General features: G+C 36.8%; 1 protein-coding gene across 1 annotated transcript in view; it reads left to right on the plus strand.

The window, feature by feature from the left end:
- The window catches only part of AP1AR (adaptor-related protein complex 1 associated regulatory protein), a 78,001-nt gene that overhangs the window by 40,667 nt on the left and 13,045 nt on the right, over positions 1-24,289 (plus strand). The window contains exons 4-11 of the mRNA XM_006872255.1: positions 3,316-3,328; positions 4,365-4,391; positions 8,976-9,001; positions 15,415-15,511; positions 16,790-16,888; positions 19,106-19,164; positions 19,836-19,909; positions 20,708-20,836. Coding sequence (XP_006872317.1) covers positions 3,316-3,328; positions 4,365-4,391; positions 8,976-9,001; positions 15,415-15,511; positions 16,790-16,888; positions 19,106-19,164; positions 19,836-19,909; positions 20,708-20,836 — 524 coding nt within the window. The remainder of the gene's footprint in view (positions 1-3,315; positions 3,329-4,364; positions 4,392-8,975; positions 9,002-15,414; positions 15,512-16,789; positions 16,889-19,105; positions 19,165-19,835; positions 19,910-20,707; positions 20,837-24,289) is intronic.

The following is a 24,289-nucleotide window of genomic DNA, read 5'->3' on the forward strand; positions in this document are numbered from 1 at the left end:
GCTGTGCATGGGGTCGCTATGAGTCGGTTCCGACTCGATGGCACCTGACAACAACAACAACATCCTTTAAGTAATTATATTTTTAAAATACAGATATTTTAATACTGTAACAATAGTAATATATTTCATTAGATCATTTGACATAATAGCACTCATCACATTATATTATTTGTTTACATTCCTATCTCTAGCACGACATTGTTTTTACTGTTATGTGCTGTTGAGTTGATTCCTACTCATACCCTATATGACAGAATAGAACTGCCCCATTGAGTTTCCAAGGCTGTAATCTTTATGAGAGCAGATATCCAGGTCTTTTCTCTTGGTGAGTTTGAATCTCTGACCCTTCAAATAGCAGCCGAGTGCTTAACCATTGCACTACCAGGACTCCTTATGACTGAACAGATGATAAGATAAAACATTTAGTAACTCTTATGTAGTATCTTTCTTGTCCCTAAAGAATAAATTTTCTTCTTTAGGTATTATTTTGCCCCTAGGTGGTTCAAACAGTTTGCACTCTGCTGCTAACTAAAAGGTTGGCACTCTGAACCCACTTAGAGGCTTGGTGTGGTGATGTGGGATAATGCACTGGACTGCAAGATTGGTTTGAACTGCAAGGTTGGTAGTTCAGATTCACCAGCCGCTTTTTGGAAACCCTATTACAGGGTTGCTATAAATTGAAATTGACTCGATGACACTTAACTACAACAAGAGGCACTACAGAAGAAAGATCCTGGTGGCCTGCTACTATAAAGATTCTAGCCACGAAGGTTACCCTTTACTTATGTGACATATGTTGTTGTTGTTAAGTGCCATGGAGTTGGTTCTGACCCATAGCGACCCTGTACAGGGTTTCCGAGGGTGTAAATCTTTACGGGAGTAGAAAGCCTCATCTTTCTCCCGCAGAGTGCCTGGTAGTTTCGAACCGTTGACCTTAAGGTTCGCAGACCGATTCGTAATGACTACACTACCAGAGAATACATATCACTTATGAATAATGAACTCCTTTAAAAAAAATGGTCTATGAGACTAAATGGTTCCAAATTACTCTAGAGCAAAGATGAGAAGGTTAGGGGAAGTAAAATGCTGGAAACAATACAGCCTACATTAAATGATTTGAGACTAAGACACATTGAGAAAAATGTAGCCAATATAATTGAATCATTTTTGTAGGAATTGTTAAACGGGGACCTAATTTTTAGTGTAAACTTATATCTTAAACATAATAAAAAATTTTTTTTTCTGGTATTCTTTTTTTTTTTTTTTAATTTTTTTTTTTAAGGTTTTTTAATGTGGGTTGTGTAAAACTTTAAAGGGCAGATCATCAGTTTTACATTCAACAAATCATACACCTTGTTTCATTACAATGATTATAATCCCCTCCATGTACCATCAGTTACCAGTATTTCTCTCTATTCACTTTAGCTTTTTTTCAAACACTCAGGCATATATAATAATTCACACCACCAAAGGTCATATTCTGCAAGCCTGCCTCCTGGCCACCAGATCTTAGTCCCTCACATCCCATGAGTCCAGAGTCCTCAGCCACCCCTTCTCTCCATGTCCCGATCTCTGCCTCCATCTCTGGTGTCACTGCTTCTCTGGATAAGGTCTCTCATTCTGCTTGTGCTCTTCTCCATTGATGATCCCAGAATAAAATATTATTTTAAAAGATGAGATTAGAAAAATGTACTACAGCTGAGAAAACTCTATGAAGCAGTTCATGGGCCTCCATGAGTAAGAGATGCCTCAATGGCAGATGACAACAGAACATTAAATAATCTAGAAGATTCTCACTTATTCTACTAATTAATCCCATAACCAAAAGTGTTTGATGAGTAGCACAAAAGAGTGCCAACTTATATTTCTATGGTGTCCTATCAATTATTTAAGAACCACCAAGCAACGTTAGTACTTTTTCCCTTTGTTTTAGGCACACACATATATTGGGTTTGTTTGTTTATTTTAATCTTTTAAAATCACATCTAAAATTAATAGTCTTTGGAGCAGGAGAGCACCTTTTATCTTTTATACTCTTGTTTTGACAACAATAGATAATCTGCATTTATTTTCTGGATTAATAGGATGTTTAATTAATCATTAACAATATTTGTACCTACAGCATATTTCAATACAAGCTTGTGGTTTTTCATCATTTCCATTACTTGGATTGTTGTTTAAAGGCTAAAAGATATTTTATTATAGAAGTTCATTTTGATGTTGCGAAAGTGTGTTTTTGTTATTGTAACTTTGGTTAGACACAGGCAATATAAGCACTGGACTGCTAATAACAAGGTAAGCAGTTCAAGCCGACTAAACACTCCCTGGGAGTAAGATGAGGCTTTCTGCTCCTTTTAGTATTTACAGCCTTGGAAGCCCTATACAGGATCACTATGAGTCAGAATTGACTCGATGACAGTAGGTTTGCTTTTGGTTTTAGTTCTGTCTGTCAGTGTCATGATGATACATTAAGCTCACCTGGAGAGCTTCTGAAAAAAACCTAAATCAGATGCTTGCAGGTAGTGCATCTGTATGTCTGTAAAGATCACTAGGTGAATCCAGTGTTCCGGTAAGGATGATAACCACTGATCCAGATTGAGGAGGGAGAGTGTGTACTTGTCACACTATTTGTGTAATTGTCTGGCTATTTTGGGCGTCAGTGGTGTCTTTCTTGAAGTCCAGATACAGCTTCAGAATGTGTTCTAAACAGTAGTGCAGGTGTAGGTACTGTCAAGTTGGTTCCAGCTCATACTGACTGTTGGCACAACAGAACAAAACAATGCCTAGTCTGCATCATCTTCACAGTTATTATGTTTGAGTTCATTGTTGACAGCAATATGTCAGTCCATCTCATTGCGGGTCTTTCTTTTTTTCACTGACGCTCTATTTTAGCAAGCACGGTATCCTTCTCTAGAGACTGCTTCTTCCTATAACATGATCAGAGTAACATGAGAAAATCTCACCTTGCTGATTTCTCAGGAGCATTGTGGCTGTAATTCTTCCAAAATAGATTTGTTCATTTTTCTGGCCATCCGTGGTATTTTCAGGCTTCCTGGCATGGGCTGTAGAATAAGAATGTAACTACTAACCGCAAAGTCATCAGTTCAAACCCACCAGCTGCTTCTAGAAAACCCTGTACAGGAATTCTTTGAGTCAGGACCGACTTGATAGCACTAACAACAACATGATATAGTCCGTGTTCTTCTGCTCTTCCCTGACACCGGTATTCGAGTGCACCAAGTCTTCTCTGGTCTTCCTTAATCATAGCCTAGCTTTCACGTGCATATAAGGCTACTGGAAAAACTATGGTTTGAGTCTAGTCCTCAAGGTGTGACATCTGAACTTTTTAATACTTTAAAAAGGTTTTTGAAGCAGGTTTGCCCAATTCAATATGTCCTTTGATTTCTTGACTCCCGCTTCCACAGCCATTGATTGTGGATCCAAGTAAAACGAAATCCTTGCCAACTTTAATCCTTTCTCAGTTTAGCATGATGTTGTTTATTGGTCCAGTAGTGAGGATTTTTGTGTTTTTTATGTTGAGGTGTAGTCCATACTGGACTATAGTCATACAACTTAATCAGTAAGTGCGTCAAGTCTTCTTCACTTTCAGCAAGCTAGGATGTGTCATCTGCATATCACAGGTTGTTAATGAGTCTTCCTCCGATCTGATGCTGTATTCTTTTTGAAGTCCAGCTTCTCAGATTCTTTACTCAGCATATAGATTGAATACAGGTGGCCACTATTAACAAATAAGTGGTGGTGGAGGTGGTGTGCCATGGAGTCGGTTCCAACTCATAGTGACGCTAGGGGCATAGGGTTTCTGAAACTGTAAATCTTTATGAGAGCAGAAAGATTCATCTTTATCCCATGGAACAGTTGGTAGTTTCGAACTGCTGACCCTGAGGTTAGCAACCTGACTCGTAACCACTATGCTACCAGAGTTCCTGACAAAGAAGACTTGGCCTTTAATACAGAATTAAACAACAGCAACAAAACAAATCTAGCTCTTACCCATTTGTATAACTGTTGTATAATTTGCCATGAACCCAAGTAAAGTGGAAAATTCTGATACCAAATATTCAATTCAGTTGACAAGTTTATGTCAAATTTATAAAGAAACTTGGTACAGTTCTCTTAAATTTTTCATATAAAGTAATAATAAAAATGGTATATCTTGTCTTGATGGTTTTGTGAACTGTTGAATTTATTGAACAAGCTGACATGTAAAGAAGCATTAGACAAGTCTCTAGCAAATATAAAGGTATATTGTTTTTTAGTTGTAAAAGTCACTTGTAATTAACTGTGGGATACATGCTTTTCACAAATATTCCTCCTAACAATTTATTTTCTTTTTTGTTTTTCAGTTTGAGAATCTAGTAGAAAGTGATGAAGTAAGTATTTCCATAGTAATGCAAAATTCATATTTGTTCTAATTTGGTCATTAGTTCACACCCTTTATTGTACTTTTTATATTTGTATTTTTTATTTTTTGCTTTAGAATTTAAATTTTGGGTTTTGTTTTTACTTTATATTTCTTAGCAAATAAACTCAGAATTTTCTATGATGTAATACATCTAATACCCATGTTGTTGTTGTGAAGTGCCATCGAGTCGGTTCTGACCCATAGCAACCCTGTATAGGGTTTCCGAGGAGCAGCTGGTGAGCTTGAATCATCGACCTTGCAGTTCAAACGGCTTTGCAGTCTGGTGCATTAACCCATAGCGCCACACCAGGACTAATATCCATAGTTAGTATAAAATTTTATATATACTTATATATGCTCTGTCTGGTAGCAGAGTGGTTATGGGTCAGGCTGCTGATCTCAAGATAAAGCTTTCTGCTCCTGTAAAGATTTACAGCCTCAGAAACCCTATACAGGGTCACTCAGTCTGAACCGGCTCCACAGCACTCAACCATCACCACCACCACCACCACCACCACCACCATGCATGTTGTTGTTTAAGTGCTGTTGAGTCGATTTGAACCCATATCAACCATGCATAGGATTTCCAAGGAGCAGCTGGTGAGCTTGAACCACCCACTTTGCAGTTCAAATGACTTTGCAGTCTGACGCATTAGCCCACAGTGCCACACCAGGACTCTACCACCATGTATATGTATAAATAAAGTATATATAACAGATTTTTAAGTATCCGTAAAGCTTGAGGAATTTTAGAATGGAATCATTTCTGACCTCTTGCCATCTGATAGGTAAAAATGCCTCTACAATTCAAAGTAGACTCTTTTTTTTCTAATTTAACAATTTTTAAGTGTGCAATTCATTAATTACATTCACAGTATTGTATTAACCATCACCATTATCTAGTTACGAAACTTTTTCATTATGCCAGCAGAAGCTCTGTACCTATTAAGTAATAACTTCCCATCTTCCCTGGACCTAGCCTGTTGTTGTTGTTGTTGTTGTTGTTGTTAGATGCCATAGAGTTGGTACTGACTCATAGCGACTTCATGCACAGCAGAACGAAACACTCACTGCCCAATCCTTGACCAGCCTCACTATTGTTGCCACGCTTGAGTCCATCGATGCTGCCACTTGGCCAATCCATCTCATTGGGGGTCTTACTCTTTTTCAGCAAATAAAGGTCCCGCAGGCTTTTCTCCCACGGGCTTTATTTCACTTGCATCATCATGGTCAACTCTATTTTGAGGAGGCAGCTCTTCCCCAGTTGCATTTTGAGTGCCTTCCAACCTGAGGGGCTCATTTTCCGGCACTATATCTGACAGTGTTTCTCTGATATTCATTCCTTTGGTCTCTGTGTATGAATTCATGGACATATTCTGTTATCTTTTAATTCTATTTGCCCACAAACTTTCTGAAGCCCCCTCATATTTGTAGATATTTCATATACATGAGATCAAACTGTATCTGTCTTTTTGTGTCTTATTTTACTTAGCATGTTGCTTTCAAGATTCACCCATATATCAGAACTTCATTTCTCTTTGTAGTTGAGTAATCTTCCATTGTATGTATGTTGTTGTTAAGTACCATGGAGTCAATTCCAACTCAAAGTGACCCTGCACAGGGTTTCCGAGGTTGTAAATCTTTACGGGAGCAGAACACCTCATTTTTCTCCCACGGAACTGCTGACCTTGAGATTGGCAGCCCGAATCGTAACCACTACGCTACCAGTATAGACCATCTTTTTTTCTTTTTTCAATTCATTTATCTGTTGATGGATACTTTTGTGTTGTTCCATCTTTTGGCTATTCTAAGTGATATTGTAATAAATACTGATGAATGGGTGTCTGTTTTAGTACCTGTTTTCAAGTCTTTTGGATATATACATAGGTGTGAATTATTGGGTCATGTTAGTTTTACATTTAGCTTTTAAAGGAATTACCAAACTAATTTCCATATTGGCTGCACCATCTTACATTCCTTTTAGCAATGTACAAGGGTTCCAGTTTTTCCATATCCTCACCAAAACAGGTAATTATTTGTTCTTCTGATATAATAACAATCCTGGTGGTGGTGGTGTGCCATGGAGTCGGTTCCGACTCACAGCAACACTGTACAGGGTTTCCGAGGCTGTAAATCTTTACAAAACCTGAAAGCCTCATCCTTCTCCCATGGAACAGATGGTAGTTTTGAACTGCTGACCCTGACGTTAGCAGCCCAATTTGTAACCACTAACCACTACGCTACCAAAGCACCTTAATAGCCATCGTTGTTGTTGTTGTTAAGTGCCATCGAGTCGGTTCCGACCCATAGTGACCCTGTACAGGGTTTCTGAGGATGTAAATCTTTACGGGAGTAGAAAGCCTCATCTTTCTCCCGCGGAGCGGCTGGTAGTTTCGAACCGCTGATAGCCATCGTAGTAGGGGTGAAATGTTATCTCATTGTGGTTTGATTTGCATTTAATTTCCCTGATGACTAATAACATTGGACATATTTTCATATGCTTATTGGACATTTGTATATCTTTAGAAAAATGTATTCAAGTCTTTTGCCCATTTTTTTTAAGCAATCCAATCATTTTATTGAAATTCTTACAACAAATTTTCAACAAGTATTTTTAATTTATAGGAAGAGTGTCAAAAGATATTCAAAGATACTTACACTGTTTTAACATGGTACTTAATTTTGTGCCATAGTATTTTTGTGTGTGTGGAAAATTCCTTTATCTTTTTTTTTTTTAATGTTTTATTATGAATTATTTGATAGTTTACATGGGAGAACATTAGCTTTACATTCATCTTATCGTATGTCATTACATTGCCATGGTTACAATCCCCTCCATGCATCATCAACCAACCAAAGCGTACACCCCACAAGCTTGCCCCCTGGTCTTCGGCACACATCCCCTCCCCTTCTCTGGGTCTAGAGTTGCCAGCCGCTCCATCTCTCCATGTCATCATCGCTGCCTCCATCTCTTGACAACAGTTTTTCTGGGTAGGGTCTGCACTCCGCTCTTGTTCTTTGATGGTCCCAGGGGCCTCCACTGGGACTGCAAAGTCAAACACTTCCTTTTGCTGTGAAACATCTACCTTTACAATTTTTTGCCCATTTTTGATAGGGTTTTTTTGTTGTTGAGTTGTACACGTTTTTTTTTTATAAATCCTGAATATTAACCATTTTCAGATAATATGATTACCAAATATTTTCTGCAGTTCTTTAGGTTGTCCTTTCATTTTCTTGAATATGTTTTGCTGCAAAACATTCGTAATTTTGAGGAAGTCCATTTTGTCTATTTCTTTGTGTTGTTGCATATGCTTTTGATGTATCTTCTATCTAAAAGAGCCCATTGGCAAATACAAAGTCTTAAAGATGTACCCTTGTTTTTTTATTTAATGAGCCTAATGGCCATTAATCCATTTTGAATTAACGTTTGTATATGGTGTGGGATAAGAATACAATTGTATTCTTGTGCATGTAGAGACCTAATTGTCCAGCACTATTTGTTAAAGGAAAGAGGAAATGTGCCAAGCCTTTCTTTAAAGACTTAAGGTTTTCTTTAGCCCAGCTTTCTCCAGAGTATGTACAGAATACTAATATCACAGTATAAATTAGCATGTTAAAAGTTGTTAAAACTATTGTTAAAACAAGTTATTTAAACTCATCCAACTCAGCATTTCTCAGACTAGCTTAGTAATTTATAGTTTTTAAAACTAATATTGCATATTGATTATCATCTGGTAGAACACATTTGGTAAACTATCTTATCCTTTGTTCTGTTATCTAAATTTCTTGCAGATGTTTGAAGGATTTGTAAAACTTTCTTCCCAAAGGTCATTATGTTTTTTTTAAAATCAGTTTAAGCAAACATTGGACAAGATATTTTTTAAACTTCTGACAAAAGCTCAGTGAAAAGAGTTATTTCAGCTTCCAAAATAGTTTGTCCCAACATCATACACTTTTTAAAGGAACTCGTGATTCCATTTGTTCTCACAAGTTGCTGTTGTTTGGTTAGTTGAGAGAGCACTTTTCTCTTTTTCATCTTACACCATATTTAGCACTTAATTTTGTTGCGAGGCATTCTTTATTGCAGTGCTATTTTATAAATATATTTAGATCATTCAAAATTAGATCAATCAACATATCCTGGTGTTGTTCAGTTATTTATTTTAACTCTGTTGTCAGATGTGAACAGTTTAAGTGTATATAAGAAATATGTGAAAACCATTATAGTTTGCTTTAGAGGAAAAACCGTAGGTGATTTCATAAACATGGAAATAAAAACCAAATAAGTAATGAGGCATAGAGAATATGTTGTCTAGTACCATTCTGATGCAGACATTCATTTAGTATATAGTCAATATACGTTAGAAAATTTTAAGAAATGTCCCCCAAATGATTGTTACGTAATTTAGCTAAGTATCAAACAAAATGTTGCTGCTGAGAAAGTGTGGAAATGTAAAACTTTTTCTTTAGAACACTTAAATAGGAAATTTTTTACTGTGATAAAAGTAGATATTTCCACGAAGTAAAGTTTCTTTGTTTAATTTTTATACAGGGAGAAAGCCCAGGAAGCAGTCATAGGTAAGACTTTTTAAAAATAAGTAAATAACTCTTCTATGTGCACTACAAGAAACTTCAAGAGCCCTGAGACTGTCCTTTGTTTACTTTGACACACTGAACAGGTAACATATCAGAAGTTGCACTTACTGTTTATATAATAAAATGGAGGCAAATAATAAATATCTCAAAAGATTGTATTGAACATTAAAGAATTTAATATACCTGAATATTTATGTACTTACCTATTAGCCCTAAGTTGTGATTCATTTTTCAATTTTTTAAAAATTATCTAAGATTGATAAATATATTCCCTATAAATTTGTTGTTGTTTTTTAAGATGCCCCAGTGGCACAGTGAGTTAAGTATTAGGCTCCTCACTAAAAGTTTAACAGTTCTAACCTAGCAGCCACTCCATGAGAGGAAGATGAGGTAGTCTGCTTCTGTAAAGATTCGTAGCCTCAGAAATCCTGGAGAGCAGTGATCCTCTGCCCTGTGGGGTCTCTGTGAGTTGGGATTGACTCGATTGACTCAGCAGCAAAGATATCTGGTTTTTCTGGTTGAACTTTTTGAACCTTGTCTTCCTTTTCTCTCCTTATGAACATGCTAAAACTTGTTTTACTAATCAAAAGAGTTGTTGTGTTTTTTTTAACTTTCAGTACTAACTAGAACCTTGATACTATAATCTTTAAAAGTAGCCTCTTCATACTCTATTAAAATATTTTCATGTAATGTTTCATAATTTGCATGCCTGGTCTTGTGGAAAGAAGGCTGTAGTGTGAGGATTGAATGGGTAGGAACTGGAAGAGGAATCAGAAAGCAACCAAGAGATACTGAAGAACCAAGAGAGCAAAGAGATCTGTTATAAATGTGTCAACTTGGCTAAGCCAGGATTCTAAGTATTGTATGGCTAGCCTCCATTTTGTGATATGTGTTATAATCCTAACCCTATGTATTCATGAGGCAGGATTAGTGTATATCTTCTGGAATTTCCCTTCAATTCCTACTTTGTTGAGTGTTTTTATCAAGAATGGATGTTGGATTTTGTCAAATGCCTTTTTTGCATCAATCAATATGATCATGTGGTTCTTTTCCTTTTTTCCTATTTATATGATGGATTATGCTGATTGTTTTCCTGATGTTGAACCATCCTTGCATCCCTTTTATGAAACCCACTTGGTCATGATGTATTATTTTTTGAATGTGCTGTTGGATTCTATTGGCTAGTATTTTGTTGAGAATTTTTGTGTCTATGTTCATGAGGGATATTGGTCTATAGTTTTCTTTTTTAGTGATGTCCTTCCCTGATTTTGGTATGAGGGTTATGTTTGCTTCATAAAAAGTATTAGGGAGTCTTCCATCCTCTTTTATGTCCTGGAATAATTTGAGTAGAATTGGTGACAGTTCTTTTCTGAATGTTTGGTAGAACTCACCCGTGAAGCCATCTGGGCCTGGGCTTTTGTTGGTTGGGAGTTTTTTGATGACCTGGTCAATTTTTTCTTTTGTTATGGGTTTGTTCAAGTTTTCTACTTCAGTCGGAGTAAGTTAAGGTAGGTCGTGTTTTTTTAGAAATGTATCCATCTCATCTAAATTTTCGAATTTGTTGGAGTATAGCTTTTCATAGTATTCTGTTATTATCCTTTTGATTTCATTTGATTCTGTTGTGACTTCACCCATGTGGTTTCTAATGCAATTTGTTTGTGTCCTCTCCCTCTTTTCTTTAATTAGTTTTGCCAGTGGTTTGTCAATTTTATTAATCCTTTCAAAGAACCAGCTTCTTTGTCCTGTTGATTCTTTCTATAGTTTTTTGGTTTTCCATCTCGTTTATTTCTGCTGTTATCTTTATTATTTCCCTTCTTTTGGTGACTGTAGTTTCCCGCTGCTGGTCTGCTTCTAGTTGTTGAAGATGTTGTGTTAATGTGTAGTGTATATCTTGAGTCACAGCCTTATAAGAAGGTGTGACTCAGGTTCCACCATTATGCACTTCACACCCTTGCCTGAGTCCCACCTTTTATCTTTCAAGAAGCGATGAAAGAAAATAAGCCGAGAGGAAGAACCTGACAACCACCGAGAAACAAGAGTCAATAGTGAAGCACATCCTTTGGAATCAGGGTCCCAGCACCAAGAGCCTCCTAGCCCTAGGGGGAGATCGATTCTAAGATACGTGAAGGTTTCCAGGAAACACTAGGCCCACTTGTGTTGAAAGGAGACAAGAACCTTCTCTCAGAACTGACAGGAAAGCCTTCCTCTAGAGTTGGTGCCCTGAATTCAGACTTCCTGCCTCCTAAACAATAAGAGAATAAATTTCAGTTTGTTCAAACCACTCACTTGTAGCATTTTTGTTATAACAACATTCGATGACTACAGGTATTTGGTACTGGAAGAGTAAGATGCTATACTAACCGATTCCTAAAATATGGAAACAATTTTGGAATTGGGTAATGGGTGGAGGTTGGAAGACTTTTAAGGTGCCTAACAGTAAGAGTCTCTGTGAGTCGGAACCAACTTGATGGCACTTTAAGAAACTCTTGGTAGAATTATAGACATCAAAAACAATTCTGGTGAAAGTTCAGATGAAGTAAAACAAGTTACAGAGAAAGTCGCGGTCATTTTTGAGAATGTATATGGCACCAGCAACAGAATGTTGCTAAAATGTAGACATTAAATGTGCTTCTGGTAAGGCTTCCTCCATTGAGGAAGGTAGGATAATGCTTTTTATGCAGTGGCAAAGAACTTGTGAATTATGTTCACATGTTTGGTGGAATGTCGGACTTCAAAGTAATGAACTTATATATCTGGCTGAGATTTCTAAGGAATATTTTTAATGAGCCACATGGTTTTTCTCCTGGCTGCTTGTAGTAAATTTTGAGAGGAAAGAGATGAACTTAAAAATGAACATGCAAAATGAAAACAGAACTTAGAAATTTGGAAAATTATATTGCACAAAAGAAGATGGAAGAAATACATAGAATTACTATACCAAAAAGAAATGGTCAATGTTCAACCATTTCAAGAAGTAGCATATGATCAAGAGCCAATAGTACTGAAGGAAGTCCAAGGAACACTGAAGGCATTAGCAAAGAACAAGGCTCCAGGAATGGATGGAATATAAATTGAAATCTTTCAAAAAACTGATGCAGCCCTGAAGGTACTCACTCATCTATGGCAAGAAATTTGGAAGACACCTACCTGGCCTCCCCATATTTGTACCCATTCCAAAGAGAAGTGACTCAACGGAATGCAGAAATCATCAGACAGTGTCATTAATATCATATGCAAGTAAAATTTTGCTAAAGATAATTCAAAAACAGCTACAACAGTACATTGTCAGGGAACTTATAGAGGTTCAAGTGAGATTCATATGAGTATGTGAAATGAGGGATATCATTGCTTATGTCAGATGGATTGCTAAAAGCATGGTATATCAGAAAGATGTGTGCCTATGCTTCATTTTCTGTACAAAGGTTTTTGGCTGTGTGGATAATGACAAGTTATAAGCAACATTGTGAAGAATCAATATTCCAGAACACTCAGCTGTGCTCATGAGGATCCTGAACATAGACCAAGATGCGGTGGTTAGACAGAACAAGAGGACAATGAAAAGTTTAAAATCAGGAAAGCTGTATGCTAGGGTTGTGTTCTTTCACCATATTTATTCAATCTGTATCCTGAATAAATAGTCCGAGAAACTGAAATACATGTTGAAGAAAGTGGCATCAGGGTTGGAGGAAGATTCATTAACAACCTGTGATATGTAGATGATACAGCTTTGCTGCTGAAAGTGAAGAGGACTTAAAATACTTAACTGATGAAAGTCAAAGACCTTAGTCTTCAGTATGAATTGCACCTCAGTGTAAATAAAACAAAAATCCTCACCACTGGATCAATAAATAACATCATGATAAGTGGAGAAAAGATTAAAGTCAAAGACTTAATTTTGCTTGGATCTACTGTCAATGCTCATAGAAGGAGTAGTCAAGAAATCAAACGACATATTGCACTAGGCAAATCTGCTGCACAAGACCTCTTTAAAGTGTTCGAGAACAAATATGTCAGTTTGAGGACTAAAGTGTGCCTGACCTAAACCATGGAATTTTCAGTCACTTCATATGCATGTGAAAGCTGGACAATGAATAAAGAAGACCATAGAAGAATTGATGCATTTGAATTATGGTGTTGGAGAAGAATATTAAATGTACCATGGACTGCCGAAGGAACAAATAAATCTGTGTTGTAAGAACTACAGCCAGGATGTTCCTTAGAAGCCAGGATGGCCAAACTTCCTCTTTCATACTTGGGACATAATGCCAGGAGGGACCAGTCCCTGGAGAAGGACATCATGCTTGGTCAAATGTCATCAGCGAGTAAAAGGAAGTTCTCCACAAGATATACTGGCACAGTGGCAGCGGTAATGAGCTTTAGGGTTACAATGATTGTGAGGATAGAGCAGGACCAGGCAGTGTTTCCTTCTGTTATGCATAGGGTCACAGTGTCTCAGAACTGACTCGATGGCACCTAACGACAGCAATTTGATCTAAAATGGGTACACTACTCTTTCTGAGTCTAATTTCTCATATAATCACAATATCTAACTTGTTGAGTTGTTCGGATTGAATTTGGTGAATCTACAAGCACATAGGGCAGTACCTCACACATGCTTGGGCATGCTACTGATTTTATACATTCAGTTTAAGAATTTTGATTGCATGGGAAGGAGAGAAAGTGCTAGAGGTAGATGTAGGTTTAATGACTTTTCATTCTTTCTTTACTTCTTTCCCTCCTCCCTTCACATGGGAGAGATGTGAAAAAGAAGACACAAATAAGTCGATTCAAGATAAAAGAGAAGTGATGATGGAGCAGTGTCCCAGAGAAATTCTGGAGTAGGAGGTGGAGGAGACATCAGCAGAAAATTAATGAAGAATGGAGGCGTAGCCAGTGGCCTTGAACAATCAAAGGAGCACTACCCCGCTAGAGATGAGAACGAAGAAGAAGGAGGATGTTCTTAAGAAGGAATATGGCAAGACATTGAGGGAGTTCATGTCTGTTGCTTCCTGTTCCTCAAAGTGCTATAAAATTGTCTTATGAGAAAAGTTTGAATAAGAAACTTGAGTTTCTATAGATTTTTAAGGCTTCAGTGTAGAAGGAGTTGACCACATGTAAGGTAAAGGATTATTGCTTGAGATTAAGCATCCCATGAATGGTGGACTTACTTATTCTAGCAGCTCTTATATTGGTGATGGTGGTTATGAGCCATGAGGTCAGTTCTGACTCATAACCACCCTACTTAGGGTTTCCGAGGTTGTACATCTTTACGGGAGCAGAAAGCCGTATCTTTTTCCCATGGAACTTCTGGTAGTCTTGAACTACTGACCATGAAATTAGCAGTCCAACTCATAATGACTATGCTACCAGAACTCCTTAGCAGCTCTTATTTAAAAGTGCTAGTGATAGAAATAATCCTAAATCAACGTGTAAGTGAAATGAGTTGATACGCGGTAATGATGTGATTGTTGGTAACTGCCATCAAGTCAGTTCCAACCCATAGCAACCCTGAATAGGGTTTCCAAGGAGTGGCTGATGAGCTTAAACTGCTGACTTTGTGGTTCAAACCAACTTTGCAATCCAGCACATTAACCCACAGCACCACACTGTAATGATAAGAATGCTAAAAAGTTGAATATGTTGATAAGAAAGGAGTTCAGATCCACCATGGTGTCCACATGGTTGTAAGTTAAATGAATGCAGGAGATGATCAGGATAGATTGACTGGGAGAAAAATAGAAAGGACCCAGAGTCCACAGCCATTGATCAGGATGGATAGGAGGCTATGATTGGGAGTAATCTTGTAAAAGCCCCAGAATAATCTGAGGACTGAGATCAGGATGTGGAGTACTGAAGTTTATATTTTATGATGAGTATTTAGAGTAATGATAAGATCCAACATATGTGCCCGTAGTTTAAACCCACTGCCATCCAGTCGATTCTGATTCAAAGCTGTCCTACATAGAGTTTCCAGGACTGTATGTATATCTTTATGGGAGCAGAAAACCTCTTCTTTCTCCTGAGGATCGGCTGGTGAGTTTGAACTTCCGCCCTAGTGGCTAGCAATTAAGTGCTTATTGTACACCTCTTCCAGGCCCCATAGGTTAAATAGCTGAAATGGAAGGAAAGTGAAAGTAAATGGAGGTCATATTTCTTTAAAAAATGTACCCTGGTAATATATATCATCTTATTTATCATACATGTTAGAATAAAACAGGTGTTAGAGTGTATGCTTTTTACTCTAACAATTGAAATCATATCATCAAATTACTTATCCATTTTTTAAAGCAAAATTTTAGAATTTCACTGACTTTTTTAAGGAGTATTTTATATGCGCTCCTACTCATAAGATGTTTTTTTCTTTCTTTTTCCCTCCTCTCCCTTTTTTTCTCTAGGCCTCTTACTGAGGAAGAAATTGCTGATTTAAGAGAAAGGCATTATGATTCCATTGCTGATAAGCAAAAATATATTGATTTAAAAATTCAGAAAGAGGTAAATAGTCTTTATGTTGCTTAAATATAGCTATCTTAAAGTCTATATTTAGGGGAGCGTTGTTATTAAATACTGTATTATGTGTGAAGTCTTTGGACCTATATTTAAATATATACAGATAAACAAGGATTAAAAAAGTAATCAGTTATTTCAGTCAATTATACTTTTAGTTTGACTTAATTTATCAGAGTTCACTTGTTGCCAAAAAAATGAAGATAATATTTCTTTAAAATATTTTAACTCACTAATAAGAGCTCTGAAAAGAACATGAACCTTTGTGTTAAAAACCAACTTGTAGCAAGCAAAATTCCTGTTTCGCAATATTTCACAAGTATGTGTTTTGGGTTTCCGTGTTGTTGGTTTTTAATGTTTTGTTTGTCTTGGCTTTATCTCAAAAAGTGAGCCAAGTATTTTTAAAAAATCACAAGTGTTAACTTTATCTTAATGTTTTCACAGAAATGACCTATAATTACAGTTTTTGTATTTATTAAATTAAATTGAATTACCATATCTTATGTAAATAACAACTCCCTTCTCTATGCTATTTTCATAAGCAGTCTACACTAATTATTTTGCAAGTTGCACTGTGGTTTGTATAAAAATACAGTAGTTATATTCCATTATACATTTAAATATAATGACTTCAAAAACATTAACCGAAGCCACACAATAGATGCTAGTATAAGTCAGAAGGAAAATAAAATTGTTGAAATTTAATTTTAAACTTATATTTGGCATGCACTCTATTATCGATATAGTTTGCATATTATCAATCGCAAAAAACAATTTGAATGATTTTTCAATAGTTTATTAGTAATAAAATTAAGAAGACATTGCATATAGATGTCATTTAGATAGAAGATAGAATTTTGTGTAAACTTAGTTCACTGTGATAGACAATTATATGATTGGACTTAGTTTTTGCAGACCATGGACTAAAAAGAGCGAAAACCATTAAACTATCAGGATGTATGTGTTGGGAGGATTGTAAAGATTGAAAATCATTACATATTCTTTAAAAAAACAACAACAACTGCATTTATAAAAATTTGAAGAATTCTGTAATGTGTTTGTTGTTTTGTTTACTTTGTAAAACAAGAACTTGAAACATGGGCATTCACTAAAATTTCAGTTCGGTTATATATATTTTATAGAGATCAATTCTTTTTTCTTTTTTTACTAGTTTATTTTTATTTTTTAGATAGAAATATTTTCTTTTTAGAGCAGCTAGACAGGTTCTGCTTTTTCGTTAATCCTTATTGTTTTGTTCATGTACAGTTAGAGTTACAAGAAGAGAAGTTAAGACTAGAAGAAGAAGCTTTATACGCTGCACAGCGTGAAGCAGCCAGGGCAGCAAAGCAGCGAAAGCTCTTGGAGGTGAGGGGAAAAGACCCCAACATACATTAGGGCTGCTTTTCTCCTAATTTTTTCTAACAAATCTTACTTGCAACTTTTTTCCCCTTGAATCAAGGGCCTCTTGCTTTAACATTGATTGTCTAAGTATAGCATTAACCAACATGCTTCACATGGAATGATGTTTAACTTTGTTGTTGTTGTTATAGGCTGTTGAGTGGATTCCGACTCATAGCGACCCTTTATAGGGTTTTCAGGGAGCAGCTTGTGGGTTTGAATCACAGACCTTGTGGCTTGCAGTCCAGTGCTGATCCTACAGTGCCGCACCAGGAGTGTTTAACTTTAGCAGAAACTAATTCCTGTTTACCCTAAGCAATTTTAATCTAACAAAATCTTTTAGAAAAATAAATGTACTTTTAGAGGGAAAACCATATAAAACTAGTTCTTAAATACAATTCTGAAAACATTTTTTGGTCAGCTTTTTGTTTGTTTTTTTTTTCATTCTTGAACTGCTAGAGTTTCTTGTACTTTATAGACTCGGGTAAGCTGGGCAATTTTGCCCAATAGGAGCACTGTGTATTTCTTATCTTTATTCTTAGGTCATTGAGAGTTTGTGTATTAAGAAGTCTTTGGCCTATTGTCAGGAGTGGCAGGAAATACTATATTTACCTTGTCATATACTAATACGGCATTACCTAAGTATCAGAGCTAATCTCAGTAGTTTAGCTATTTTACCTTGTTTAATCTTTTCAACAATCCTGGGAGGTATGTAATGTTTTTAATCACCATTTCACAGACGCGAAAACTGAGGAACAGAGATGTTAAGTAACTTGCCCGACATCCTATAACTAATAAATGGCACAACCAGAGTTTAGATCCAGCGGTCTGACTCTAGTGGTTAGCCAGTATCCTGTAGTTAATATCTCCCTCCATATTTTGTGTATGTGGGTTTGCTATCGTAGTATAAAAGATCATGTCTGTAAGTAAATTACTATAACTTAGAGAAGCTAGAAAATTATGTCCGTCATACGATTATGTGGTTTTTATGAAAAGTGCCCTTTTTATTTCTTGTCTCACTCACTTTCTCTTTGGGAGGGAGGGTGCTTCAGCAGATTCATTAAATTATATGGGAGATAACATTTTTTTGGTAAGTAAAGTTTAAAAATTCCCACCTTCAACTAAGAAATAAAAGGCTTTGTTTTTGTTTTTTAATTAATTCCTCAACTTTTATAGACTAACAGCATCCCATAAGCAATACCTATTTGGATGTTTTCCAAGGGTCTCTGGGTTTCTGCCTTTCCTGACTGAATATTTGATATAGGAATACTTAACTGTCTAAATTACATAAACTGACACAAACACACACCAATAATGCTATAAGTTTGTTAGGAGAGTATTATGTTGTTGATAAGTGCTGTTGAGACACTTCCAACTCATAGCAACTCTGTATAGGGTTTCCGAGGAACGACTGGTAAATTTGAACTGCTGACCTTGCCATTCAAACCAATCTTGCAGTCCAGTGCTTATCCTACAGCGCCACACCAGAACTCCAGTTATTATGTTGTTGTTATTGTTGTTAAGTGCCGTAGAGTCACTTCCAACCCATAGTGACCCTGAATAGGGTTTCCAAGGAGCAGCTGGTGAGCTTGAACCGCCAACCTTGCAGTTCAAACGGCTTTGCAGTCCGGCGCATTAACCCACAGTGCCAGGACTCCAGGGCAATTATTATAGCCACGTGTAATTAACAGTTGAAGAAAAAGAAAGTAAAGGACATACCAGGAACACGTAGCCAGCTGTAGGAGCTACAACTCTGGCAGGTCTACAGAACGTTTTATTTCACTGTTGCTCATGTCACTAATGATACAATTTCTAATACTGCTTTAGCTATTCCTTTTCCACCCCACCCCAACCCCCCTTATCCTTTCAGTGATTGTGACGTTATTGGACATAGTGAGAATGCTCAAGACACTAATATATATCTGTTAAAAAACTTTTTTATAAACCTATATATTTTCTGTTTATATACTTTTATACACTCATTTATTGAGAGAAATCCTGCCCACAAGTAAAAGGATGTGGAAATATGAACAGTGATGATTTTAACGAAAAAGACTTCAACAGCATAACGTTAAGTTTTTTAGTTTTAGAGATAAAAAAAAGGACTTTTTGATATTGCATGAGTGGTTTTAAAAAAGCAGAATTGTATGACAGATTGATTTATATTGTATCTTGTTTCCAAAGCAAGAAAGGCAGAGGGCTGCACAGCGATATCGTCTTTCCCACAGTGGAGAATATCAAAGGTAAATAGTAAACCATATGTCTGTTTCCCTTTGTTTTTCAAAATCTTATTTCCAAAGGGAGCGCAGTTCACGTTTGGGTGTTTATATATTCATGCTTATGCTTACTTTCCCAGAAAATAAGAGCCCTGAGAGAATTTGCTTTCTTAGAGTTAGAAAGTAAGCATCATTTATTTTACATTGACTTTATTGCCCCTTTAAAAGAATAGTCACGTCTTCCACATAGAAAATAGCATATGGACTCTCTTTGGCTAATTAGTTGTTTGGTGGGTTTTTTTTTTAGCCCATTGCTTTCGTATAATAAAGGTAACGTATGATCCATGTTTGGAAAAGGACTTTCAGTGTCTCACAATTTCACTTACTCCTCCTACTCCTTCAAATAAACCTTCTTATGCTTCATATTGAAAATCGTCGTGTTGGGCTTATGGCTGGGCTTTGGAGATTTGATTTGAGGATTAACCAAAGTTTGATTATTTCCATGCTAGCTGTTAGAAAACTAAGACTTATTTTCATTAGGTTAAGTCTAACAGTACAGTAGTTAAAAATCTGTACGAGATAGACCTTCAAATGAAATTGTCATTATTAAGTTACACTTGCATTTATGTTATCTATGTTGCATTTATGTTATCTACTGTGAGTATATATGAAAAAAACTTCTTTCACTTTTATTACAGTTCAGGACCAGATGATGACTTTGAATCCTGTTTGAGAAATATAAAGTCACAGTATGAAGTTTTTCGAAGTAGTAGTAAGTCTTAAAAATTATTCTTGGTACATTTTCAATTGATGTCACATAGGTAATTGGAGATCTTGGCTCTGTTTCCTATAAAAGAACTTCCTGCTCTTTGTATTGCCCAAATGGGTCAATTAGCTAGTCCTTAATTACCCAGTATCATCTTTCCCTTTTAAAAGGGAGTTGGAGCAAAGCAACAGCTCAGGCTATTTCTGTAGATTATATAAGGAGCCAACTACTCCTTCTGCCATTTCTACTTCCTCCCTACATCTGCCCTCACTCCCCAACACCCCCCAACAGAAAAAAGAAAAAGAAGGTGGGAGAGAGTAATATACAAGTGTTATCTTTATTAATAAATCATTTTAATGATTACAAATTGGTCTATAAAATTAAAGTGTTTCTTTCTTCAAGTTTCAAAAATCAAAACTCCTCTTTCCCAGTAGTGAAAGCATAGGAGTATTGGTCCCTTTGGAAAATATAGTCTAGTTTTCATTTGTTTAAATATTTTAGTTTTTCATCCTCTTTTACAGTTGTTTATTTAAAATACTACGTTGAGTTCATGATATTTGAAGATTTTGTAAGTTGTTTAAATCTGCATGTTGAGTGCTTAGATAACAAAATGAACAAAAAAAACCCAACCAGCCCATATACTGTTCATAACAGAAACTTATTAATACAATAATGTCATAATAATTTCTTATAAAGTTAAAAGAAATCGCAATATTTGGAAAGAGGCAGGTGTTGGGAAATAAATGGTGGTTATGGTAAGAGTACAAATGACAACATTCAGTTGTATTTCGGTGCATATTCTAGGACTCTCATCTGATGCCACAGTTTTGACACCAAACACGGAAAGCAGTTGTGATTTAATGACCAAAACTAAGTCAACCAGTGGAAATGATGACAGCACCTCCTTAGACCTAGAGTGGGAAGATGAAGAAGGTATTTCATAATCTAAAATGGATCTAAGAAGTTTCATTTAGTCTTTGCTAAATAACTCTTCTGCCTTGGCGTTTTACTTAATGTGAACTAAAGTGCACGTATCCCTACCCACTACTATTGAGTCAAAATGAGCATGAGGTCTTAAAAAAATCAGTAAGAAATTTGTCAAAGTATGGTTTTTAATGATGAACACTTGTGGATAAATTGTTTAAAAGTTATTTGTTTCTTGAGATTTAGAGAATAAATGTTAATTTCTCATTTTGATAATTTTGTCATTATACACTGTATGAAAAATCACTGCCCTCTTGTGGACAACCTAAAGACAAACCTTAGTTAACTTTTGATTCATTGTAAAGTAGCAATTTAATTGTTAATGATTCTGGTAGAACAAAAATTATAGCACAAACATTAATTTGAATTTTAGCTTGTTTGTCTTCCTTGGTACAGTACTTCAGGTTGTTGTCTTTGTAATGAGGTGCCATCAGGTCGGTTCAGACACATAGGAACTCCATGCACAGCAGAATGAACCATGGTCCTGTCCTCCACCATTCTCACAATTGTTACATTTCAGCCCATTGCTGCTACCAACCTGTTAGTCCGTCTCCTTGGGCATTATCCTCTTTTTCATTGACCTTCCATTTTACCAAGCATGATGTCTTCCAGGAACTGATCTGTCCTAATGTTGTTCTTGTCAAGTGCCGTCGAGGCAATTCTGACCCATAGCGACCCTGGGGTTTCCGAGGAGCAGCTGGTGAGCTTGAACTGCCGAACTTGCAGGTCAGATGGCTTTGCAGTCTGGCACATTGACCCACAGAGCCACACCACGATCTGTCCTAATAACACGTCCAAATTATGAGAGAAAAAGTCTTGCCATCCTGGCTTCTAGGTAGTATTCTGGGTGTACTTCTTCCAACACAGATTTGATTTTTCTTTTTGCAGTACATGGCACTTCCAATATTCTTCTCTATCACCATAACTCAAATGCATCAATACGTTTATGGTCTTCCTTATTCATTCTCCAGCGTTCATCTGCATACGAGGCTATTGTTCTTGAAAATACCACGGCTGGGGACAGGCGTACCTCAAACTGACATCCTTGCTCTTAAACACTTTTAAGGGGTCTTGTGCAGCACATTTGCCTAATGTAGTATGTCATTTGATTCTTGACTGCTGCTTCCATAAGTGTTGATGTTGTTGTTGTTGTTAGGTGCCATTGAGTCGGAACTGACTCATAGCGACCCCATGCACAGCAGAACAAAACACTGCCCGATCCTGGGCCAACCTCACTACTGCTGACACACTTGAGTGTTGATAGTGGATCCAAAAAATGAAGTCTTTGACAGCCATATTCTTTTTTTTTTGTTAATCATGATGTTATTTATTGATCTAGTTGTGCGGCTCTTTGTTTCCTTTACATTGTAATACATATTGAAGGATATATAATCTTGACCTTCATCAGTAAGTATTTTAAGTCCTCTTCACTTTCAGCAAACAAGGTTGTATCATCTGCATATTACAGGTTTTTAAAGAGTGTTCCTCCAATCCTGAAGCCATGTTCTCAGATTATTTGCTTAGCACACAGATTGCAAGGATGCAACCCTGGCGCACACCTTTCTTAAATTTAAACCATTCAATGTCCCCTTGTTCTGTTCAATTGACTATGTTTTGGTCTCTATACAGGTTCCTCATGAGCACAGTGAAGTGTGTTCTGGAATATCCACTCATCATAATGTTATACACCATTTGTCATGGTCCACACAATTGAAAGCCTTTTCATAGCCAATAAAGCACAAGCAAACAAGCATCTTTCTGATAATCTCTGCTTTCAGCCAAACTCCATCAGATGTCAGCAGTGATATCCCTTATTACATGTCCTCTTCTGAACCCAGCTTGAATTTCCAGTGGTTCCCTGCCGATGTACTGTTGCAGTCATTTTTTATTTTCTTCAGCAAAGTTTTACTTCCATATGATAGTAAGGATATTGCTCAATGATTCCTGCATTCCATTAAGTCACCTCTCTTTGGAATGGGAACAGATATGGTTCTCTTTCAATCAGTTGGCCAGGTAGCTGCCTTCCAAATTTCTTGGCATAGATGAATGAGTGCCTCCAGTGCTGACTCAGTTTGTTGAAAGATTTCAATTTGTATTCCATCAGTTCCTGGACCCTTGTTTTTCACCAGTGCCTTCCATCCTGCTTGGACTTCTTCCTTAGTTCCACTGGTTCTTGGTCATATGCTACCTCTTTAAATGGTTGAACATCAGCCATATCTCTTTTTTTTAAGCTTTCATTGTGAATTGTGTAATAGTTTACATGGAGAAACATCAGCTTTACATTCAACCAACTGTATTTTGTTTCATTGCAATAATTACAATCTCCTCCGTACACCATCAGTTAACAGTATTTGCCTCTGTTCTCTCTCTCTCTTTTTTTTTAATGTGCACAAAACACACAGGAATATATAATCATTTAAACAACTAAAGGACACATTTTTTAAGCCAGCCTCCTGCCCTCCAGTACACGGCCTTTTTCTTTCCATGAGTCGAGAGCCCCCAACTGCTCTTTCTTTCCATGCCATCACCTCTGCCTGCATCTTTGTTGTCGCTGCTTTTCTGGTTAGGATCCTTTGCTCCACTCATGCTCTTCCCTCTTGATGGTCCTAGAATGTACGATTAACTACTTGCATCTTTTTGTTACACATCTTCTACCATTACAGTTGTGCCAGTTGGAATTAGGCATGATAACAGTTACTCATTATTGAAACAAAATAATCATGTCCCCATCTCCTTTCACCAGATCAATCTAGATAAGATGAAAACTATTCAGTGGGGATCTATGCTGCACCCCTCACTCTGAAACTAAACTTTCTCTTGAAAACTTGTAAACCAGCCACTTTGTGCCGTTATAGCCCTTCCCTGCCACCCCTCCCCCCCCATTTTAAGTAGCCAGTGTCTAAGTTGCATGTCCCTATCAACCCTATGTTCTGAAGTGATAGGTTTGATCCTTCTTGGTTGGTATTTTGAGCAGCTACATCCATAAAGCAAAGCTCAAGTCATCACATTGTAGCAGTCAATTTACACTTGCTTCCTATATCAAACTTCTTTATCTTCCTCTAGTTGAGTTCTAATCAGTAAGCCATCCAAGCTAAGTCAAATAGGTACTATCTACAAGTTTGGTCATTCTTGCACACATCTACCTCCACTTCATATCAGCTGGACGCTTCACTCTCAGCTCTAGTCTCCCGTGGCTAGGTCAGTGTCCATGGGCTCAGGAGTTCCTAAGTCTCCCCAAACTTCAGACCAACCAGCCCTTCCTCTTCTCTCTCTCATTTCATGGCCAACAGAGGTCTATGAAATATGGTCTTCTTTACTGCCTTTCCCCACTTCCACTCCACTCACAAGTAGACCAAGGCAGTTACCAGCGAGCTTACAAGCCTCATCATGTGTTCTCTTTGA

Source organism: Chrysochloris asiatica, unplaced genomic scaffold (genome assembly GCF_000296735.1).
Source record: "Chrysochloris asiatica unplaced genomic scaffold, ChrAsi1.0 scaffold00188, whole genome shotgun sequence".
NCBI lineage: Eukaryota > Metazoa > Chordata > Mammalia > Afrosoricida > Chrysochloridae > Chrysochloris > Chrysochloris asiatica.